Raw genomic sequence first — 17,319 nt, 5'->3', positions numbered from 1 at the left:
AGGCAGAAAGATTAAGTGCATTAGGAGAGAGGCTTTGCAGCAGAGCAGATGAGTTGGAGTCAAGTGTTTTAAACAGATGCTTCATCAGGCCCTGTGTAAAATAAAACCTGTACAGGCACAACGATGCTAGGTGGTGTTTGACGTGATGACCTTATAATCACTTCATTTAAGGATGTGATTAATGATCTGTGCTTTGCCGTGTTATAACTTGATATCCCACATGGAAGCTGCAGACATCTGCTCTCTACCAGAGGGTAAATATTCACAAGGCAGCATCCTACAGACCTTGTGCACACCTCACTGAAGTCACTGCAACAACTTCCATGAAGTTACGTGAGACCTGTCTAAACCACAGAAGGATCCAAGCAGTCTAGGTTTTTTATGCACCCTGCAGTTGAGGATAAGATACCCACTGACCTTCACGTAAGGATGAATAAGGACTCTCAATTCTTATCTTTAATTTTCCCTTAAGTCTTGCTTATTTAGCTGCTTTGAAGAGTTAAGGACTTACCTTGTGAGGTGTCCCACTGTTGTGGTTTGAGCCATGAGGGGCTCAAGAGTCACAAAAACTTTCAAGAGAGCACACCTGTGTCCAAGGTGTTAAATATTTTGAAGGGACGTGAACTACATCACCCTAACCTTGCTTTTCTGCACTGCCTGTACAGTGCACTGTATTTCCAGGTCTTGATCATCCTTGCAGACCGTGTGTTGCCATGTAAAGCCTCAGCCCTTAGGTGAAGACTGTTGGGTGAGGAACAAGAGCATCAGTGCCCTAAGCAGTGACAGGCTGATCCAGGACATGTCTTCTCTTCAGACAGAAACACCATCTGTTGATCATGTTGAGTCTGACATCCCTCAAAGCTCGAGTTTCCAGGAATCCAAACTGGCTAGAGTAATGTGATTTATGCTCATAGTAATTAGTATCTCTTGCAGTCTGGCATGCTACAAATTGACCATCAGGTGGATATAACAGGCACAAATTAAGTCTCTTCTTGCTGGCTTACAAAGCAACATCACATCTGTTCCAAAGGGGTTTTGGTTTCCATGTCCAGGGACAAGTTGAATGTGGGCACCATTGAAAACGGTGAAATTATCAAGATGTGGAAAGCTCTAATCCATTATTTTACCTATGGTAACTAGCTTAGCCTGTCTCCGCTAAGAAATAGATTTTGATGGTCTAAATCACCATGTGAGTCCTTTTCCCCATGTAGATGAGCAAAATGAACATATTTGCACCTGTGAGCATGCTTGCAATCAGCCTCTGATATTACGCATGGCTCAACTGGACAGTGGTACCTTGCTCAATGGGATACATAAGTACTAGATGGGCAGGAAGACGCTGTGGGCAGGCCAGCAGACTGCTTGGTGGATGTGGTTCCCAAGGCTGAAGTGATGTGGCAGGTTACCTGGTCTCAGGGTGGCACAGATGGCTGCCCCCTTTCTTGTACTTTTGACTCAGCCACCAGAATTGAGTTCAGAGGGCATGTGACATTTGATTGTTTCCTTTCAGATACCATAATTTCTGGTTTTCTTCATGGTCAAAAGCCCCGTTCACCACTGCTGCTTTGTGACACCACCTAAATCCCATCCCCAGAAACATCCTTAAATTCACCAAAGATGTAATCCCAACAAAGACCATAAATGCTCTTGGAAGGGCAGTTCTTTGTTCACGTGATGTTTCATGTGTGGGGCCTGACTGTATTCCCATGTACATCATTGGTTCTTGTGGTGTAACCTCTGCTTTATCTGGTGAAGGTACTGACCATAGAAAGCACATACTTACCGTAAGGCTCGTGAGTAGTCACACTGAAGTCAATAGGCCAGTACCTAGAAAAAGTGCTCTGCTGGATCAGGACCTCGCTATCACGACTTCTACCCCATCAAGGCTGTTAATTACCTTGGCAGCTCAAATGCATATCAGATGCATTTGTGCCTTCTTCCTGGAGAAGAAGGGGAAGATAAGGAAAAGAATTATAATATGTCATATGTAATATACAGTGTATAAAGTATAATATATTAACGCACACTCAAATTTCAGTTTGTGAGGAGCCAACAGCCCTTGGACTAAAATCTCTACCACCACTTCTTTTAAAGAAGAAGATGTAACGCTGAGGTCTCTGATGAACTGCACTTGAAATGATGAGCTAGAGTTCCTAACGGGCACACTATGTGTTTTTGTCTCTTCCACATTAGCTACACTTTGGTCTGATCTGGCTAGCAGGGAAGTCCAGGATGTGACAGAGGAGAATGAATTGGGTGTTTGCCTCCTGGGTGAATAAAGTCATATAACTTCAGGCCTGCTCTTCCAGTGGAGCTGCTTGCTAATTAGTTTGCCAGTGGGAATCTCTGAGAATTAACCACAGGAGACATAACCCTCCCTGCAAGGTAATTAAAAATATTTGCCCCTTGCTGATGACTGACCCATTGATGTCTTCCTGTTTGAGAAAGCTTCATAAAAAATTACTGTACTGTTTGTGTAACAGGGCAGCCACTGGCACAGATGCTTCCTGTCTGCTAACTTTCAGCTCAGTATTTCCAGAGGGTGACACAGGAAGGAGGAACTTGTTTGAATATCTAGAGCCTTTGTTTGTTTGTTTGTTTGTTTGTGTGAAGGGAGGGAAAATGATCTCTAGATTATTTTTAAAAACCCCAACAAACCACAAAGGTGCTATGGAAGTAGATCATCTAATCAGAGGGTAGAGGCAAAGCTTTAATGATGCTGGACATCAGGCTGATGGTACCCACTGACTGCCCAGCTGAGATCCCCATTCTGTCCGGGGCCCAAATCCCAAGCAGTGTGGCACGAAGACAAGTCTTTTATACCTTTCTCAGTCTGTCTCCCAGCAGTGTCCTGTTCTGATTTCAGCTTCCTCAAGACTGTGTGTGGGAGTCTTGGCATGAGTGGATTGTGCAAGAGAGGTTGGGTCCATGTCAGGTCACAGCTCTTTGAATGGAGGGGCTTGATGGTTTCAGCTGGGCTCAGTGCTCTACAGGTGCATGGTGAGGAGTTGCCAGCACACTGAGGAGATGCAACCTGATGAGGAAATAAAGGTATTCTGCCTACAGTCTTTGGCTAAAATGGTTAATTGGGGGTTAATTGATCCCTGCTTTGAAAGTGTTGTATGTACAGCATGCACATGCATGGGGATGGGAGCATCTGCTAACAAATCTGGGAACAGCTGGCCCAGATGCTTTAGGTGATGAAGACAGTGCTGCAGGTGATAATAAGGCTCCCAAGTAATGCAGAGTAAAAGTAGGAGCTATCCCTGCTGAGATGCAGTGAGTATGCTGGATATTGCAGTTGTCCTGAAGGAGACTAGGTGTGAAATGTGGCTGCCAAGTCTCTCTGATCAGAAAAGCCAGTTTGGGTTTACATTCACAAACAACAAAAGCTTCATTCCTGACGTGACAACAGTCATATGGGACTAGGTAAAAATTAATCTACCTTCCCTATTCTGCCTCAACAGCTGTCCATAGCAGAGGCTTAGACTGCAAGGACCATGGCAAACCTAGAGCAAGCTTTCCCCCTCAGGCTGTTCCCAGTGCTCAGAAATGCAGGGACATTGCAAGCCAGAAGCTGCAGCTGATCTGTTGTGTTTGACAGGTCCAGTTGCATCTGTGTTTTGGGTCTGAGCACATTAATACTGTTGTTCTGCACAGCGGAGTTCTGTGATTTTAATTACACACAGTACAAGGAGGCATCTCCTTCATGGGTTTAAATCTGCTGCACAGTAATTTCACAGCTGCCTCTAGGAATGACAAATACTAACTTCTTTTTTGCTTCTATCTTTCTGTACTTGCTGTTATAGACAGATGAACATTGCTGCAGAAATTTGCCCTCTGCTAAACTGCCAGAGACAGCACAGAGCCATGAGACAGAGCTGGATCCTGCTGGAGTGCAAACATTGGGACAGGTGTGGTGGCATTTAGAATTGGTTTGGAGCAACAGCAGATCCAGTCTTGTTTCCTTCCCTTAAAAGGCAACTGCAGTGTAAATGCACAGAGCGGTGCCAGTTCTGGGAAGCCTTGTGGAAATCTGCAGGGGGATGTTTTTGCACTGACCTTTGTCTAATGATCTTACTGGACCATAAACTTCCAGGCGCTTTCTGTCTCCCACATGCTCCACGTGTGATGGGTATGGTTCAGCAGGCAGCATCACAGGCTGCTGCTTTTTGGTCCTGTCGTGTGGGGGAATTGGGCTGTTGGTGTGCTGCTCTTATTGTAAGCATGGGTCTGCTCACACACTTTGACTCCAGTGTTAGTCCCAACCATAATCCTTTGAATTCTCTATGAAAGTATGGATCACCCTTACCCTTCCCACCTTTTTTCAGTTATTCTTGCAGAGAGAAACCACACAAAACCAGCAGGATGTCTAAGGGCTTCGTATGTGGTAGTCACCATTCTGACCGGCTTCAGACTGGGAGGTGGTGACACTGAAGCCCAGCCTTTGGGTGGCAAGAGTGCTTGAGCTAGATTTCTTCGTCATGTAAACCAGGGTCAGGAACTGACAATAGGAAAAGGCAGGCAGGCAATTTTGCCTCTCAGTCGGAAATTTCTGACTTAAACTAATCTCTGAATTCAGCAGAAGCTGGGAACAAACAGCTTCTCCCAGAGGTATGCCATTCCTAGTTAGCTGAGGCTTGGGATCTTGTCTGTAAAAAACACAGGTTTTCCCAGTTCCTGGCAAGTTTGAAATTGGGAGCTGTCAGCCATCAGTCTGGCAAAACCCACTTGGCAAATCATGAATGCTTGTGAGCTATCAAAACTCTGCAAGGCAATGAATCTGCTCTGATTTATACCAGTGGGAAATCTAGCCTTTAATTTTAGTTCTTGAATTAGCAGTGGTTTTAATCACGTGAATGCAGTCTGCCAGGTTGTCAGGGCCACATATGCAAAACTCAGAATTATTGCTTCAGTGGAGCCCTAAATATGTAGTGTTTCAGTAAAGCCTTTTTATTGGGTTTATGGACCATTAAGCAGAAAGTGTGATGGAGTCATGCAACAGCCAACCTGAAGCGGGCACGGCTGCCTTCATTGCTGCCTTGTGCAATTAGAGAACAGCTCACAGGTCATTTGGTATTAATTGGCCCCCTTTGGAGCTTGAGCGCCGTATGGATGCTATTATACAATGTGATAGCAGGGGACTCGAATCAATGACCCTGGCAGTCTCTTCCCCTCTGACAGCCAGTGTTCCTAAATCAACATGGTTTATGGCCGTTTCCGTTGAGCGATGTGGAGTCACACCAAGAACGAGTTCAGCCACTCTGGTTTCTACCCAGCAACAGTCAGCAAACATGAAACACTAGTTCTGCCACGTGTGGAACTGTCTCTCTCTCACACGTGCCATGTGGAGACTTTCTCCAGAGAATCTTCCGCCATGTGCTCTCCCATCATCGCTTTTCTGGCGGGGAAGAGTACACTGAGCTATGTTGAACTTCATGTTACAGGGCCAGGGAACCCCTGGAGGGATACACCGCATCTCTGGAAAGGTCTGAAATGAGATTTCCCCATTAGTTCTTTCTGGAAGCCCAGGCAGTCAACATACCTGATCGGCACTGCTTTTCTCCTGCCTTCTTGCTCAAGTGATGATGCAGTGTGCTGCTGGCGTTACCCAGGCTAAGGAGGAGAGAGTTTTCTTCCTCAGCAGGGGCTGAACCCCTTTCTTCAAAGCTTGTTTTTGCCTGAATTTCTAGGACGACCTGTAAGGTGACATGCAATACGATGCAGTAGAGGATGCTGCTGTACTAAGAATACTCAAGCTGGAGTAGTGCCTGGAGAATAGAGATAAGTAAGTGTTCATTCCTCTTCAGTGATTTGTCTCTTTGACCTTTGTTTTTCAGCATCTCCATGTTACCTTTCTCCTTCTCTCTGGAGATCATGAAAGCAATCGTTTAAAAAAGAGGGGAGCGTGATTCATGTTCAGTCAGCTCCAGCCCGATTTGTTACAGGATTCTTCTGCAACAAGCTGGAGAAGAGCCTCTGGTCGGTTATTTCTGGCAGCACCCAGGCTGGTTACAGCAGTTTTGGGCATGGAGAGCAGGTGAGGGCACGTGCTTAAGCTGCGGAAGGATTACCTATACCCCATCCAGTGTGTAACTTGCCATTTGCCTTGTTCCCTGCAGTCACTAACTCTGCAAACAGCTGGTGACCGGCTTCTTAATGTGGGAGCTGAGATCTTGGCTACGCTTGCCAGGGGGCTGGCATCAGGTGTGTTGTAGAGCAAGTACCTTTAAGCGTACCTGAGATCTGATTGCCGCTTAAAAACATTAGTTTTGCATCTGAGGACGGGTTGGTTTATTTTATTTGCCAGCTCCCATACCCTGAACATTTCCAGCTCTGGGAGGTCCTGTCTCAGCACCCCTCACCGCCGGCCGCTCAGCGAGGCGTCCCTCCAGCATCCCTCCAGGATCCAAGGGCACCCGGACACCCAGCTGTATTTTTCTTTTTTATTTTTAATTTGTAACGTGCATTTCAAACCTCTCGCGTGTGAGAGCTCCCTGCAGCAGGCGGAGAGGCTGCATCTCGCTGCCGGGCTCCGGCGGCGGTTCCCCCCCTCTCCCCGCGGCGGGCGGTTGTTCCCCGCCCCGGGGGCCGGGGCCGGGCTGGGGCGGCCCCTCGGCCGGGAGCACTCCGGGGCTCTGCTTCTCCCCGGGGAAAAGCGGGGCTCTTGGGCCCCGGGCACCGCTGTCAGCTGGAGGGGGCGGGAGCTGCAGCCTTGGAGTAGAAAAGGAAGAAGAAGGCGGCGGGGAGAGGGCGAGCGCCGGCCGGGCAGCGGGGGAGGCGGCGGGGCTGCGCCTCGCTGGCACCGCGGGCTGGAGGGGGATGCGGCGGGGCGGCGATGCTGTGCCTGGACCCCCGTCTGCCTGAGGAGGAGAAGGACGGCACCCTCCGAGGGGATGGAGGAAAGTGGGGGGAGAAGGCAGCCCAGCTAGCACCGAGCCTGCTGAGCTCTCCCGGGGAGCGCTCGGGGCTCGCCGGGCACCCGAGCAAAGTTTCCCGAGCTCGGTGAGGCGAGGAGGAGGTATGCGAGATCCTTCTCCTACACAGCTGGGCTTCCAGCCCCGGCCCTGCTGGGGCTAGCCGCGGCTTTGCCAGCCCCGACTGAAGGTGAGGGGGAGACCCGGGGCACCCGCTCCCTCCATCGCCTTCCCCTGCTCCACGCTCCAGCCCAGGTAAGTGCCCATCCCCTCCAGACACTGAGGGTCTCTCCAGCCCTGCCGGAGACTTCCCCAGCACTTTGCCCAGGGAAAAAGTCTGTTGCTTCTCCCGATAGCTAAAGGGTGCGTGTGTGTGTGTATGTGAGAGAGTCTCTCCGTGTGCAGGGGGTGGTTATAGCTGTCTGACTGCGGTTTCTGTTTGCTGATCACTGTCATTATTTCACTGTGCCATCACACCTCTAGAAAGGAGACTCATCTGGGTTCTGTCAAATATTTTGGCTGTGTTGCTGCAGTGAGATGGTGTGGAAAGGATGACAACTCGATCCTCCTCACTACAACTAAGAGGGAAGCGTGCTTAGCTGTGCATGCTGGTATGGCTTTAAATGATGCTCCTAAAATGCTGGTCGAATATGTCAGTATGCCCTTTGAGCTCCAGGAACTCTTGGAGCTGTGAAAGTCTGTCTTTGTCCCCCTGAGAATATAGGGAGGCATGGATATTCCCCTGGAAGGAATCACTGTAGCCTCTGGATTTCTGTGGCTGTAGCTCAGAGATACAGATAGATATTTTTGTGTAGCAGTGCTCGGCAGTAATGCATTTCAAGCTGAAATGTTGTTTGGAGAAAAAACCTAGACGCCAACTGATAAGAAAAGAACCTGTTTCACACAGAGAGCTCAAAGAGAACTTTTCACACTCCTGATGGAAAGGAAGTTGGTCATTTTGGACAGAATAATTTGGCTGGAAATTTTGTCATTTTTGAACCCATTAACTTTGCTGAATTGGAAGGTAAAAGCTGGCAGATATCCTCAGGCAGGACAGCAGTGGGAGCTGACCCACGTCAGTGAGGTCTTGTGGCTGCAAAGGGAATGGAGAGGGACCCTACTCCCCACAGCATCAGTGTGGGCTCTACGAGATGACAGGAGAACAAAGATGTTTCTGTTGTACATGGCAATCAGAATAAAGATGGACTTTTTGTTGTTGCAGGGTCTTATCAGGTAGAGGATGGTGTAAGGCATTGTGTGGCTTTGGTTTGTTTTTTTGCTTGATCCTCCACTGTTTACTAGCTTTCTCATCCCCATTTCATCTGGTTTTCCAGCAGGAATCCCCTGTGTATAATCCCTGATATTTTATATGGAGATCGAGAGAAGAGCAAATGGCGATCTGCTTTCTGAATGTTCCCAGTCATAGAATTATTTAGGTGGGAAAAAACCTTTGAGACCATCAAGTCAAACCATTAACCCAGCACTACCGAGACCACTGCTAAACCATGTCCCTAAGCATCACATCTATGTGTTTTTTGGACACCTCCGGGGGTGGTGACTCCACCACATCCCTGGGCAGCCTGTTCCAATGCTTGATCACTCTTTCAGTGAAGAAATTTTTCCCAATAACCGATCTAAACCTCCCCTGATGTAACTTGAGGTCATTTCCTCGTGTCCTGTCACTTGTTATCTGGGAGAAGAGACCGACCCCCACCTGGCTGCAGCCTCCCGTCAGGGAGCTGTAGCGAGCGATAAGGTCTCCCCTCAGCCGCCTTTTCCCCAGGCCAAACAGCCCCAGTTCCTTCAGCTTCTCCTCATAGGACTTGCTTTCTAGACCCCTCACCAGCTCCGTTACCCATCTCTAGACATGTTATAGCACCTCTATGTCCCTCTTGTAGTGAGGATCCCAAAACTCAACACAGTATTCGAGGTGCAGCCTCACCAGTACCGAGTACGGTGGGATGTACTGTTGGTTACGCTGTGGTGCATGTGCAGGTCATGTCCTAGCCCTGTGATGGTGCTATCTTCCAAGGTCTTCCGTCCTCAGGCTGATGGGAGAGGTCCCCGCTGCAAGCAGGGCTCCCCTTAGATTCTCCAGTGTCTTCATTGCTTTCTGCTGGGAAAGGTCTGTTACACCGTGTAGGTGTCCCAAGCAAAGAGGATGGGAAAGAGGTTTTGTCTTGGACATAGCATGACCAGAACCCTTATGGTGCAGCTATAGAAAGGGTGTGACAGGTCCCAGAATTTCTCGTACAGTTCATGTGAGATCTCAACCTTGGCTCTATTTTTGACCGCTCCAGCTAGCTCTGTCCCAGGTTCTGGGTATATTTCCATATACATAATGTGACTGAGGCAGATTTGGTTCCCTGTGCTGTTCTTTGATGCCATCTCAGCAGGTTTGGTGGCTTGCTCCCTCAGTCACCCCCGGGTGCTTTTATTTCCCACCTAAGGGTGTGCAACACAAACCCTCGGATTATTGTCACTACAGCTTCACCCTTCGGGCAGCGTCACAGCCCTTGTGTTAGACCTGGCCCTTTGAACTGACAGGCCGCAGATGTATCTGAGGAGGTCCAGGGCCCTGGGGTCTGTCACACTGCCTGCTCTGGTCTCTGACCTTTTGTGCAGGCTGATACTAACGCATCCCCAGACACCCAACCTAGGACGGTGACTCCTGGCAAGCTACTCATCACTGCTTTAGCCGCGGTGGTTTATTTGCAAACTTCCTTTCTTCCCTCTTTGCTTGCCAGGAGGCAGGTAGCTGTGTCCCTGGGCACAACCTGGGAGCTGTCTGCCTGTCCTAGGGTGGCCCAAGGAGCAGCCAGCGTCTTCTCCAGTCAAGTTGCAGGTCTCTGTCCTTATGTGCCACAGCCCTATTTCTGTACTGTAGATCTGGTCCCCTCTTCTTCTGGGAAGCAGCCATGAAGGCCTGGGAAGGAGGTGGTGACTGTACCCACCCTGAGCCCAGCTGGATCGTTCTCTCATGTCATTTATCCTTCCAGAGTGGATCTATGGTTCTCTTTTACATGCTGGGGTGAGCTGTCCTTGGATGGGCTGCCCTGGTGTATCATTGTGATGGTACCTGAAAGAGCCCTCTTATCCCCGTTCTCCCCTGTTACAGCCTGGGGAGGTCCAGTGTGGATTTTGCCCAAGGTTAAGCCCCTACGCTCACGGGGCTGTAACGATGAACAAAAATTGTCAAGCAGAGAAATGAGCTACCAGGGACTGTACAGGGTGATATCGCTGCAGCCTTGACAGCAGCCAGAAACTGGCATGGTCTCTTTGGAGCGACTACAGGTGACCACTGACAGATGTGATGGGCAACAGGTTGAAGCTATTCTTGAAAATCTGGGTGGGAGTATGACCTCTGGTCTCTGCCGTGCCGAGGAGCAAGGGCAGGTGGCTGGTTTGTACATCCTGACAGAGCCCAGCAGCTGTGATGGCAGCCCGGCTCGCCCATCCAGGGGAATTCTTGCAGGGTGGAAGCAGGTGAGTGATGAGGCATCAGGAAGGAGAAACCTGGTGGAGTGAATCTGTGATATGATTTAACCATGAGGAGCCACACGTTTCCCTGCTGGGCATTTTGCAGTGGGGGGGATGTAGAGCAAACTGAGGGACAGAGCCACACTGGGGTGCCTGCAGCCTCTGTGTGCCAAAGATTCAGGCTGGCATCTGTAAGAGCTGGGCTGAGAACAGTGCTTGTGCGTCTTTAACCAGAAGCTATCTTGCTGCTGGTCCAGGAGGCAGAATCAAGGCTCTAGCTCACGTCAGTGTGCCAGGGTTCCTGAGCAGAACAAAAGGGCATTGCTGGAGAAACATATGTGTATGTGTTTAGCCTGGCTAATGGAGAAAATGCCCTTTTGCTCTCTAACGCTTTCAGTTCTACTGAACAGTCTTTGCCTGCAGAGATTCTCCTCCCCAGTCAGGCATCCCCCGATGAGAAAGGATTTAATCCTTCCATGTGTCTGTCCCTGTCAGCTCCATCTGATGTCTCAGCTGAATAGGAACTTCGCTGGAAGTTCACTGCTGGACTTCATTCAGGTCTAAACAGAAGCCTAAGCGAAGGAAGCGCGGTATGACACCAGCTAGAGCAGCAGAGGGCTTTGCCTCAGCTGGAAGTGCAGGAAAATTTTATAACCAAGGAAACATGTTGAAAATGCCCAGCTGATCCCACTGGCATGTTTCAGGGTGATGGGTTGTTTTTTTTTAATTTAGTGGCTGCAGAGTGTTAATAGCACAGCAGTGATTCTTGGCTCTTACAGCAGAAACCTGTGCGGTGCCAGTTCCCCCCCCCCACCCCCCCCCAGCAACCCTTTTGGAAGTGATTTGACAGCAGAGGAGGGAAGCAGCTAGGAAGCCAGGCAGGGGAGCAGGAGAGAGCAGACTGATTGTTTGCAATCAGGCTGGGAAGAGAAATGCTCTCCTGCCTGTAAAATCAAAGGCATCGCCTACAAACTGCTGGCAATTTGGCTTCTGGCAGTTTGGCTTCCCAGCAGAGCATGGGGAACACAAAGCCAGCTCTTATCACATCCAGCAATCTCCTCCATGGAGAAGCTGCTGTTGTCAGTCAGGGCCGTGTGTTCCTGCCTTCCACACTAGGCAGATCCCCACACGTGCTCTTTTACAGGTTCATTGTCTCAGTTTCCATGAGCCTCCATCCAGGAGCTGGTGTTGCTTGTGCAAGAACCTTACACACGTTTGGTTTTACAGTTGCTGAGGCAAACAAGCTTCCCTGCTCCCTTCTATGGGATCTCCTGTGATCACACCGAACGGGGTTTGATGCACAGTAGAAAACGTGGTCCTGCAGGCAAAACACTTACATTTGCTCTATTTTATCCTAGAATTCTGTGACTGATGGCAAGTCATTCAGTATCTGTGGATGGAGTTTGTCTCACTGAACATCGAACTGCTGACTGCTCGATCTCCTAACTGCTCGATCTCCAAAGTTCCCTCTGTAGTCAGCTCAGCCCTCCACTGTGGACATTTTTTCTCAGATGTTCTGGATCATCTTCTGTGACCTTTTATTCTCCACTGGCTAGAAAGGCAACCTGGATGACTGGTTTCAGTTACTGGACAACTGAGGTGTGGAGCAGAGTCCTGCTTTCTGTTACCATTTGGGACCTTTACCCATCAAAGAATATGTTGCACTCACGTTGCAGTGAGGGATGTTCAGAGCAGTACTGTGGTCTCTTACTTTGGGCAGGTGTTGTGTGGGTGATGACAAACGCTGTGAAACCAGCTACTGCCCAAATGGGCAGCGGGACATACTGCCTGTCCTGAAGAACCTGTATTTTAAGGGAAGGGTGGATGGAGTAGAGGGAGCATCAAGAGGTGTATGCAGCACGTCTCAAACCCATGTGAGAAACATCAGAGCTCGTGATGTGGGTCTGTCCAGCCATGCTGCTGCAATGCTGGGCTGTGGCTCAGACTTTAGGCAGAGCCAAGCGTAGGCTCTGGGCCATCACGTGGTTGGATTCACTTGGGCGTCATCCATCTGGATGGCAAAGGGTGTTGAGCACGCTGGGCTTAGTGCTCCAGCCTGAGGCTGGCTGCACGTGGCCACCATGGACAGGGAGAGCCCAGACTTGAGAGCAAGCTTGGATTTGTATTTGGTTGCTGGTACCAGCAAACCCAGAGAAGATTCTGGTCACCATGAATGGTGATGGTAAGGGGCCTTTGGTTTATTGCTCTAACAGCTGCATGCTTTTTTATTCCTCTCCAGGGATTTCAAGGCAGCAGGAGACCAGAGCTAGCCTTCTCAATGCAGTATACACCTAGCCAGGACTGAAGCAACTTCTGAGACTCATCTCAACATGTTCAGTGAGAAGAGCAGCGCCTCTTTATCCCAGAAACCCACCCAGAAAAAGACACGACCTCAGGGCCTCCCCTCCCCCGCCCTCTGCTGCGCTTGTGGACTTTGCATCATGCTAGCAGGGATCAACATCACTTTAGTGGGAGCATTTGCCTTTGGGACCTTCCTCCCTGTGAACAACCCTCCCATCATCATCGGACCCATCTTGCTGGTGGTGGCCTTCACATTCTTTGGTGCCTGCTGCATCTGCAGCCGCAGGCCTCCAGCTCATGGAGCCAGGAAATCCAAACCAGGCTCCAACATTGGGCTCATCAAACCTGGCAACACAGCCTTTGAAATTGAAACTAGCGAGCACACGGTGCAGGATACCACTGCCGTTCAGCTGAGCCCCACAAATTCCCCCATCTCCTCGAAAAAGTCCACGCCAGTTCATGAGAACACGAAGACTTGCAAGCTCTTCACCATGGAAGGCAATGGGCCGGTGGCCAAGTACACCACAGGAGGAGAGGCAATACAGCTCAACTTGCCCAGGGACCTGGCTGCATCCTAAACCCAGGCAGAGCTTTTGTTAGCAGCCAGCCAGATGTGCGATGGGTGGGCTGGAGATCTGTGATGCAGCATTGGTTAGAGGTGTGGGAAAGGTCCTTGTGAAAAGCCAGCAGACAGACGGGTACCTCTGGATCATTTTAAGGGAGGTGGATACAACAGCAGAGAAGTTCCGGATTTTTGTTGAAAGGAACACACCCATTACGTGGCTTTCTAAAAGAAAATTGATGATGATGTTGCTGTGAAAGGTTGACTCTCAGTTCCTGGGAAGACACGGGCTTTTTGGGGGAGCAGATAGGAAGAGGGCTGAATTAATTTGTCTAGCATAACGTGGAAATGTGAGGGCTGGAAGGAGGGGCTACGCAGGGCTGACAAATGACAGCTCTTTCTTCTCAGAAGTGAAGCAATTCTTGAACATAAAAGAAGCAGGAATGCAGTAAATTACAGCTTGCTGCCACTCAGTTACAAGATTTCAGCATTTTTAGTGCCAGGCTTTTTGGCAGTAGGGCAAAGCTATGTGTTTGCTATTGAAAAAGCAGTGTGAAACAATCTCCCCTCTGTTGAAAATCCTTGCCCCATCTTGCCTTCATTTGGGCGATTTACCACCTATTCTAAGAGACAGCAAATCTACAAGGTTCACAATTAGCACTGGTATTTTCCTCTTGTTTTAATCAGTTTGATGATCAACTGATTATTTGATCACTGTGCTGCTCAGTGCAGTAGGTATCTTAGAAGGTCAGCCAAGCTGAATCCTTGAGGATAAGCTCCTCGAGTAACCAGAGACTGGCAGGAGCCTGCAAATTAAATTTTTGGGCAATGATTATGTACCGAGTGCTAGGCACTTTCCTTTCCATCTCTTTGCGGAAGGCTGGCCTGGGACACACATCAGCTTGCAGCAGGGGGCAAATAACTGTATGGGCCTCAGCATAGCTGTGCTAGAAGGTGGTGAGTGTATCTCCTTCCCTGAAGATCCATTACACAGAGTGGGCAATCAGGAGTGGACCTCCTTGCTGCAGGAAACTGGCTGCTCGGTGTGCTCATGGGCTTGCAAAACAACGGGCTGTGTTTGCAGAAGAGAACTGATCAAGAGCTGTTCAACGCAAAGACACCCCATCTCCCTGATCTGATGCTGCAAATCGTTGCTGCAAAGGCTTTGTGTTCTTCCCTGGGGGACCCCAGCTGGGAGGACAGAACTGTGCTGATGGGCCATTGCTCTGACTCCTGCAGGGGCTGTTCACATGTTTTATGAGATGTGGGACCAGTGTAGAGAAGGACAGATGTGCTAGGCAGGACCCGTATGTGGGGAGGCAGCACCAGAAGGATGGATTTTGAGCAGGAACAGCTGCATACGTTTTCTGTTTATGGAAATTCTATATTTGAAATAGGAGTCTTGGGACTCATAGTGACTAGGAAGTCTTATGGACACAAGAGTAATCGTACCAGATCGTTCCAAAGGCCCAGCTAGCCCAGCATCCAATTTCTGACAACGCCAAGAGCAAGGTCTGGAGAAGAGCATAAAGCTGGGGCAAACCCAGGGTGTTGCTTGCCCAAAATGCTCTCCTAGCCTCCAATGCACTATTGCTTAGGAGCTTCCTGAGCTGGAAGTGGTGCCTGTATTCAGTAGCCCTGAATGGATTGCTTCTTGACAAAATAATCCCTTTGCGCCTTGAATGTCTGTGAGGTTTCATTATTTATGATCCTGCAGCGGGGAGTTGCGCAGTTTCATGAGAGGCCGTAAAAGTTCTCTATCCTTGGTTTATTTTCATCCTGCACCCTACTGGTTCCTTTTGATGCCCCAAGTTTCCCAGATTAGGAGGACCAGCAACCAGACCATGCCGCCCACCACTCAGGTTTTCTGTGGCCTTTGTTATGTTTCCTTCAGCCAGCTCTTGCGTCACATCCCATCTGTAATGGTTCCCATTCAGCCCAGCACCAGCTGTTTGCTAGGCTGAGGACAACAGAGACCTGAGGTGTCAGCCGACAGAAATGGGTATCTGGAGAGGTGGGAGGGCTGCAGGGAAAGGAGGAGGAGGAGCAGAGGGAGAGGTTGTGATGTGGCCATGGGCCACCAGCAGACCTCTGCATGGCCGGGCTTTGAGAGCTGTATGGCTGGTGTGCTGAGTTGCGTGGTGGCATGTGGGGTCACGGGGGACCTGGAGAGAAGAGTCAAGGTGCTGTACAACCCATGCATGAGGTGTCCTGGTTGCTCTGGGGAGCTGCTGTGCAGCTGTTGTCCCCTTCATGAGCTGGGGTAGGATGAGGTTGAATTTCATTCCTTGATGAGAGGCAAGCAAACTCTCTTGCTGTGGGTCCTCCTTGAGTGCTCCAACAGTTCCCTGCCTTGAACATCTGCTTCTACACCAGGGGATTACCCCTGTGATTTTATCAGGGCTGGTCTACTGGCTAGGAGGGGCAGAAGCAGGCTTAGGAGAAGGATGTTTGTGTGGGCCTGGGAAGATGTGGTTTCAAGTCTCTGGTACAGACTCCGGGTCCTGGGCAAATAATTTCATTGTGCTACTGCTCAGCTCCCTGCCTGTGCGAGAGCGAAAACCTTCTCCCGACTGCACTGAAAGCTGCGTTAAAGATGTACACATTGCCAAGCAGCACGTTGGTGTTGGCACACCTGAGTCTGGATGTTGCTTGAAGATGGGTGAATCTGTATGGTCTGATCTCTGCACGCTCTCCATTAGAGCTCGTTGTCACGGGTGGGCTCTGCCTCCAGCACCGGCTGCCCTTCGGCACACGGGAACTGCTGTAGCAATTAAACAGAACAGCTCGCCGATGTAGGTTTGATTCCCGGCTTGCTGGCTCACTATCCTTTTGGAGTAGCACACAACAGGCTGGAAGTCCTTTAGAGGCACTGACCGCATGAATACGGTTACTGCAGCACTTTCCTTTGAGCGCTTGGAGCCAAAAACATACTGACATCAAGCGGTAACCACACAACTCTTTTCTCTACTCGCTGAAGGTTTGAAAGCCAAGCCTGGAGTGTGCGTACTGGAATCGCGCCGTATTGCAGCTGCGCCATGAAATGCTACCAGTGATGGATCGTGCAGTGGCGTATCCCGTACAAATGAAGGCAAAAGCCCCTTGGGCAGGAACGGAGGCAGAAGCAGGACTTTGCGGGGAGTCTAGGAGTTTAGCGTGGTTCGCACTGGCGGTGTGGCATCCCAGCCGGTACCGTACAGGGAACTCTGACATAGCCCCGACACCTGGTGCATCCTGTGCAGCACGTGCAGGTCACTGTAAAGCTGGTGTTGCTCTGGGAGTTGGCACCCTTGGGACCCAAAAGACAACAACCAGCAGAGATTGTGCCTGGGCAAGCAGAGATGTAGGACCAGTGAGATTCTGATCCCCTGGTGCGGTGGGTCTGTATGCCAAGCTGTGACCACAACCGCCTGCCTGCACAGCAAGGTGGGCATGGGAACATCTGCTGCCTTCTGAAGCATGAATGCCTTGCTTTTGCCTTTTTCTGTCTTTCAGGATTTCCACGTCTGTCTGTCTGTCTGTCTCCGTGAATGGCCGTGACTAATGTGAATCTCGCGCCTCCTTTGTGTAGTGGAGACAGGGAGAGTATCTTGTTCTCTAAGTCAGCATTTCTGGTGTGAGTCTTTTTTAAAATTACTATTTGCATGTGTGCCATGTGGAATTTGGAGAAGACAGACTCATTAAAATGATTGCACTCAGTAAGCATTTGGCCTGCCTGCTCTTTCACTCTACCAGCCACCCTCTCCCTTACCCCCAGACTATGTGTGCCCCAAGGCTGTCTGTATTCATTTTGCCTTGTGCTCCCCACTCTCTAAATTGTCTAAATTTGTCTAAAATTGTCAAAACCAATGTCTAAAATTGCTTGATTTTAGACAGTGCAAGCAGCTGCAAGGAAAAAGCATCCCTATGAGTTCATGTCGCCTCTTGAATGCCGTTGCTTATTGAAGCACCGGTTGCCTAAGCACTGGTCCCACCGCAGACTCCCGCTGTCATTGCTTTGGCTAACACAGGAATAGCCCAATTTAGCTGCCTTTTTCTGCATGTGTGTGTTAACCCCCA

General features: G+C 49.7%; 1 protein-coding gene across 1 annotated transcript; it reads left to right on the top strand.

The window, feature by feature from the left end:
• The first annotated feature begins 2,944 nt into the window (after positions 1–2,944).
• Positions 2,945–16,977, top strand: TMEM275 (transmembrane protein 275). Its single transcript, XM_040610906.1, has 6 exons — positions 2,945–3,051; positions 3,810–3,914; positions 5,841–6,040; positions 6,123–6,207; positions 6,311–11,996; positions 12,637–16,977. The coding sequence occupies exon 6, from the start codon at positions 12,728–12,730 to the stop codon at positions 13,274–13,276; it is 549 nt and encodes a 182-aa protein (XP_040466840.1). The 5' UTR covers positions 2,945–3,051; positions 3,810–3,914; positions 5,841–6,040; positions 6,123–6,207; positions 6,311–11,996; positions 12,637–12,727; the 3' UTR covers positions 13,277–16,977.
• Positions 16,978–17,319: the final 342 nt, after the last annotated feature.

This window comes from Falco naumanni, chromosome 11 (genome assembly GCF_017639655.2).
Source record: "Falco naumanni isolate bFalNau1 chromosome 11, bFalNau1.pat, whole genome shotgun sequence".
In the NCBI taxonomy this organism is placed as follows: domain Eukaryota; kingdom Metazoa; phylum Chordata; class Aves; order Falconiformes; family Falconidae; genus Falco; species Falco naumanni.
Note: the sequence above shows the minus strand (reverse complement) of the source record. Positions and strands in the feature narration are given on the sequence as shown.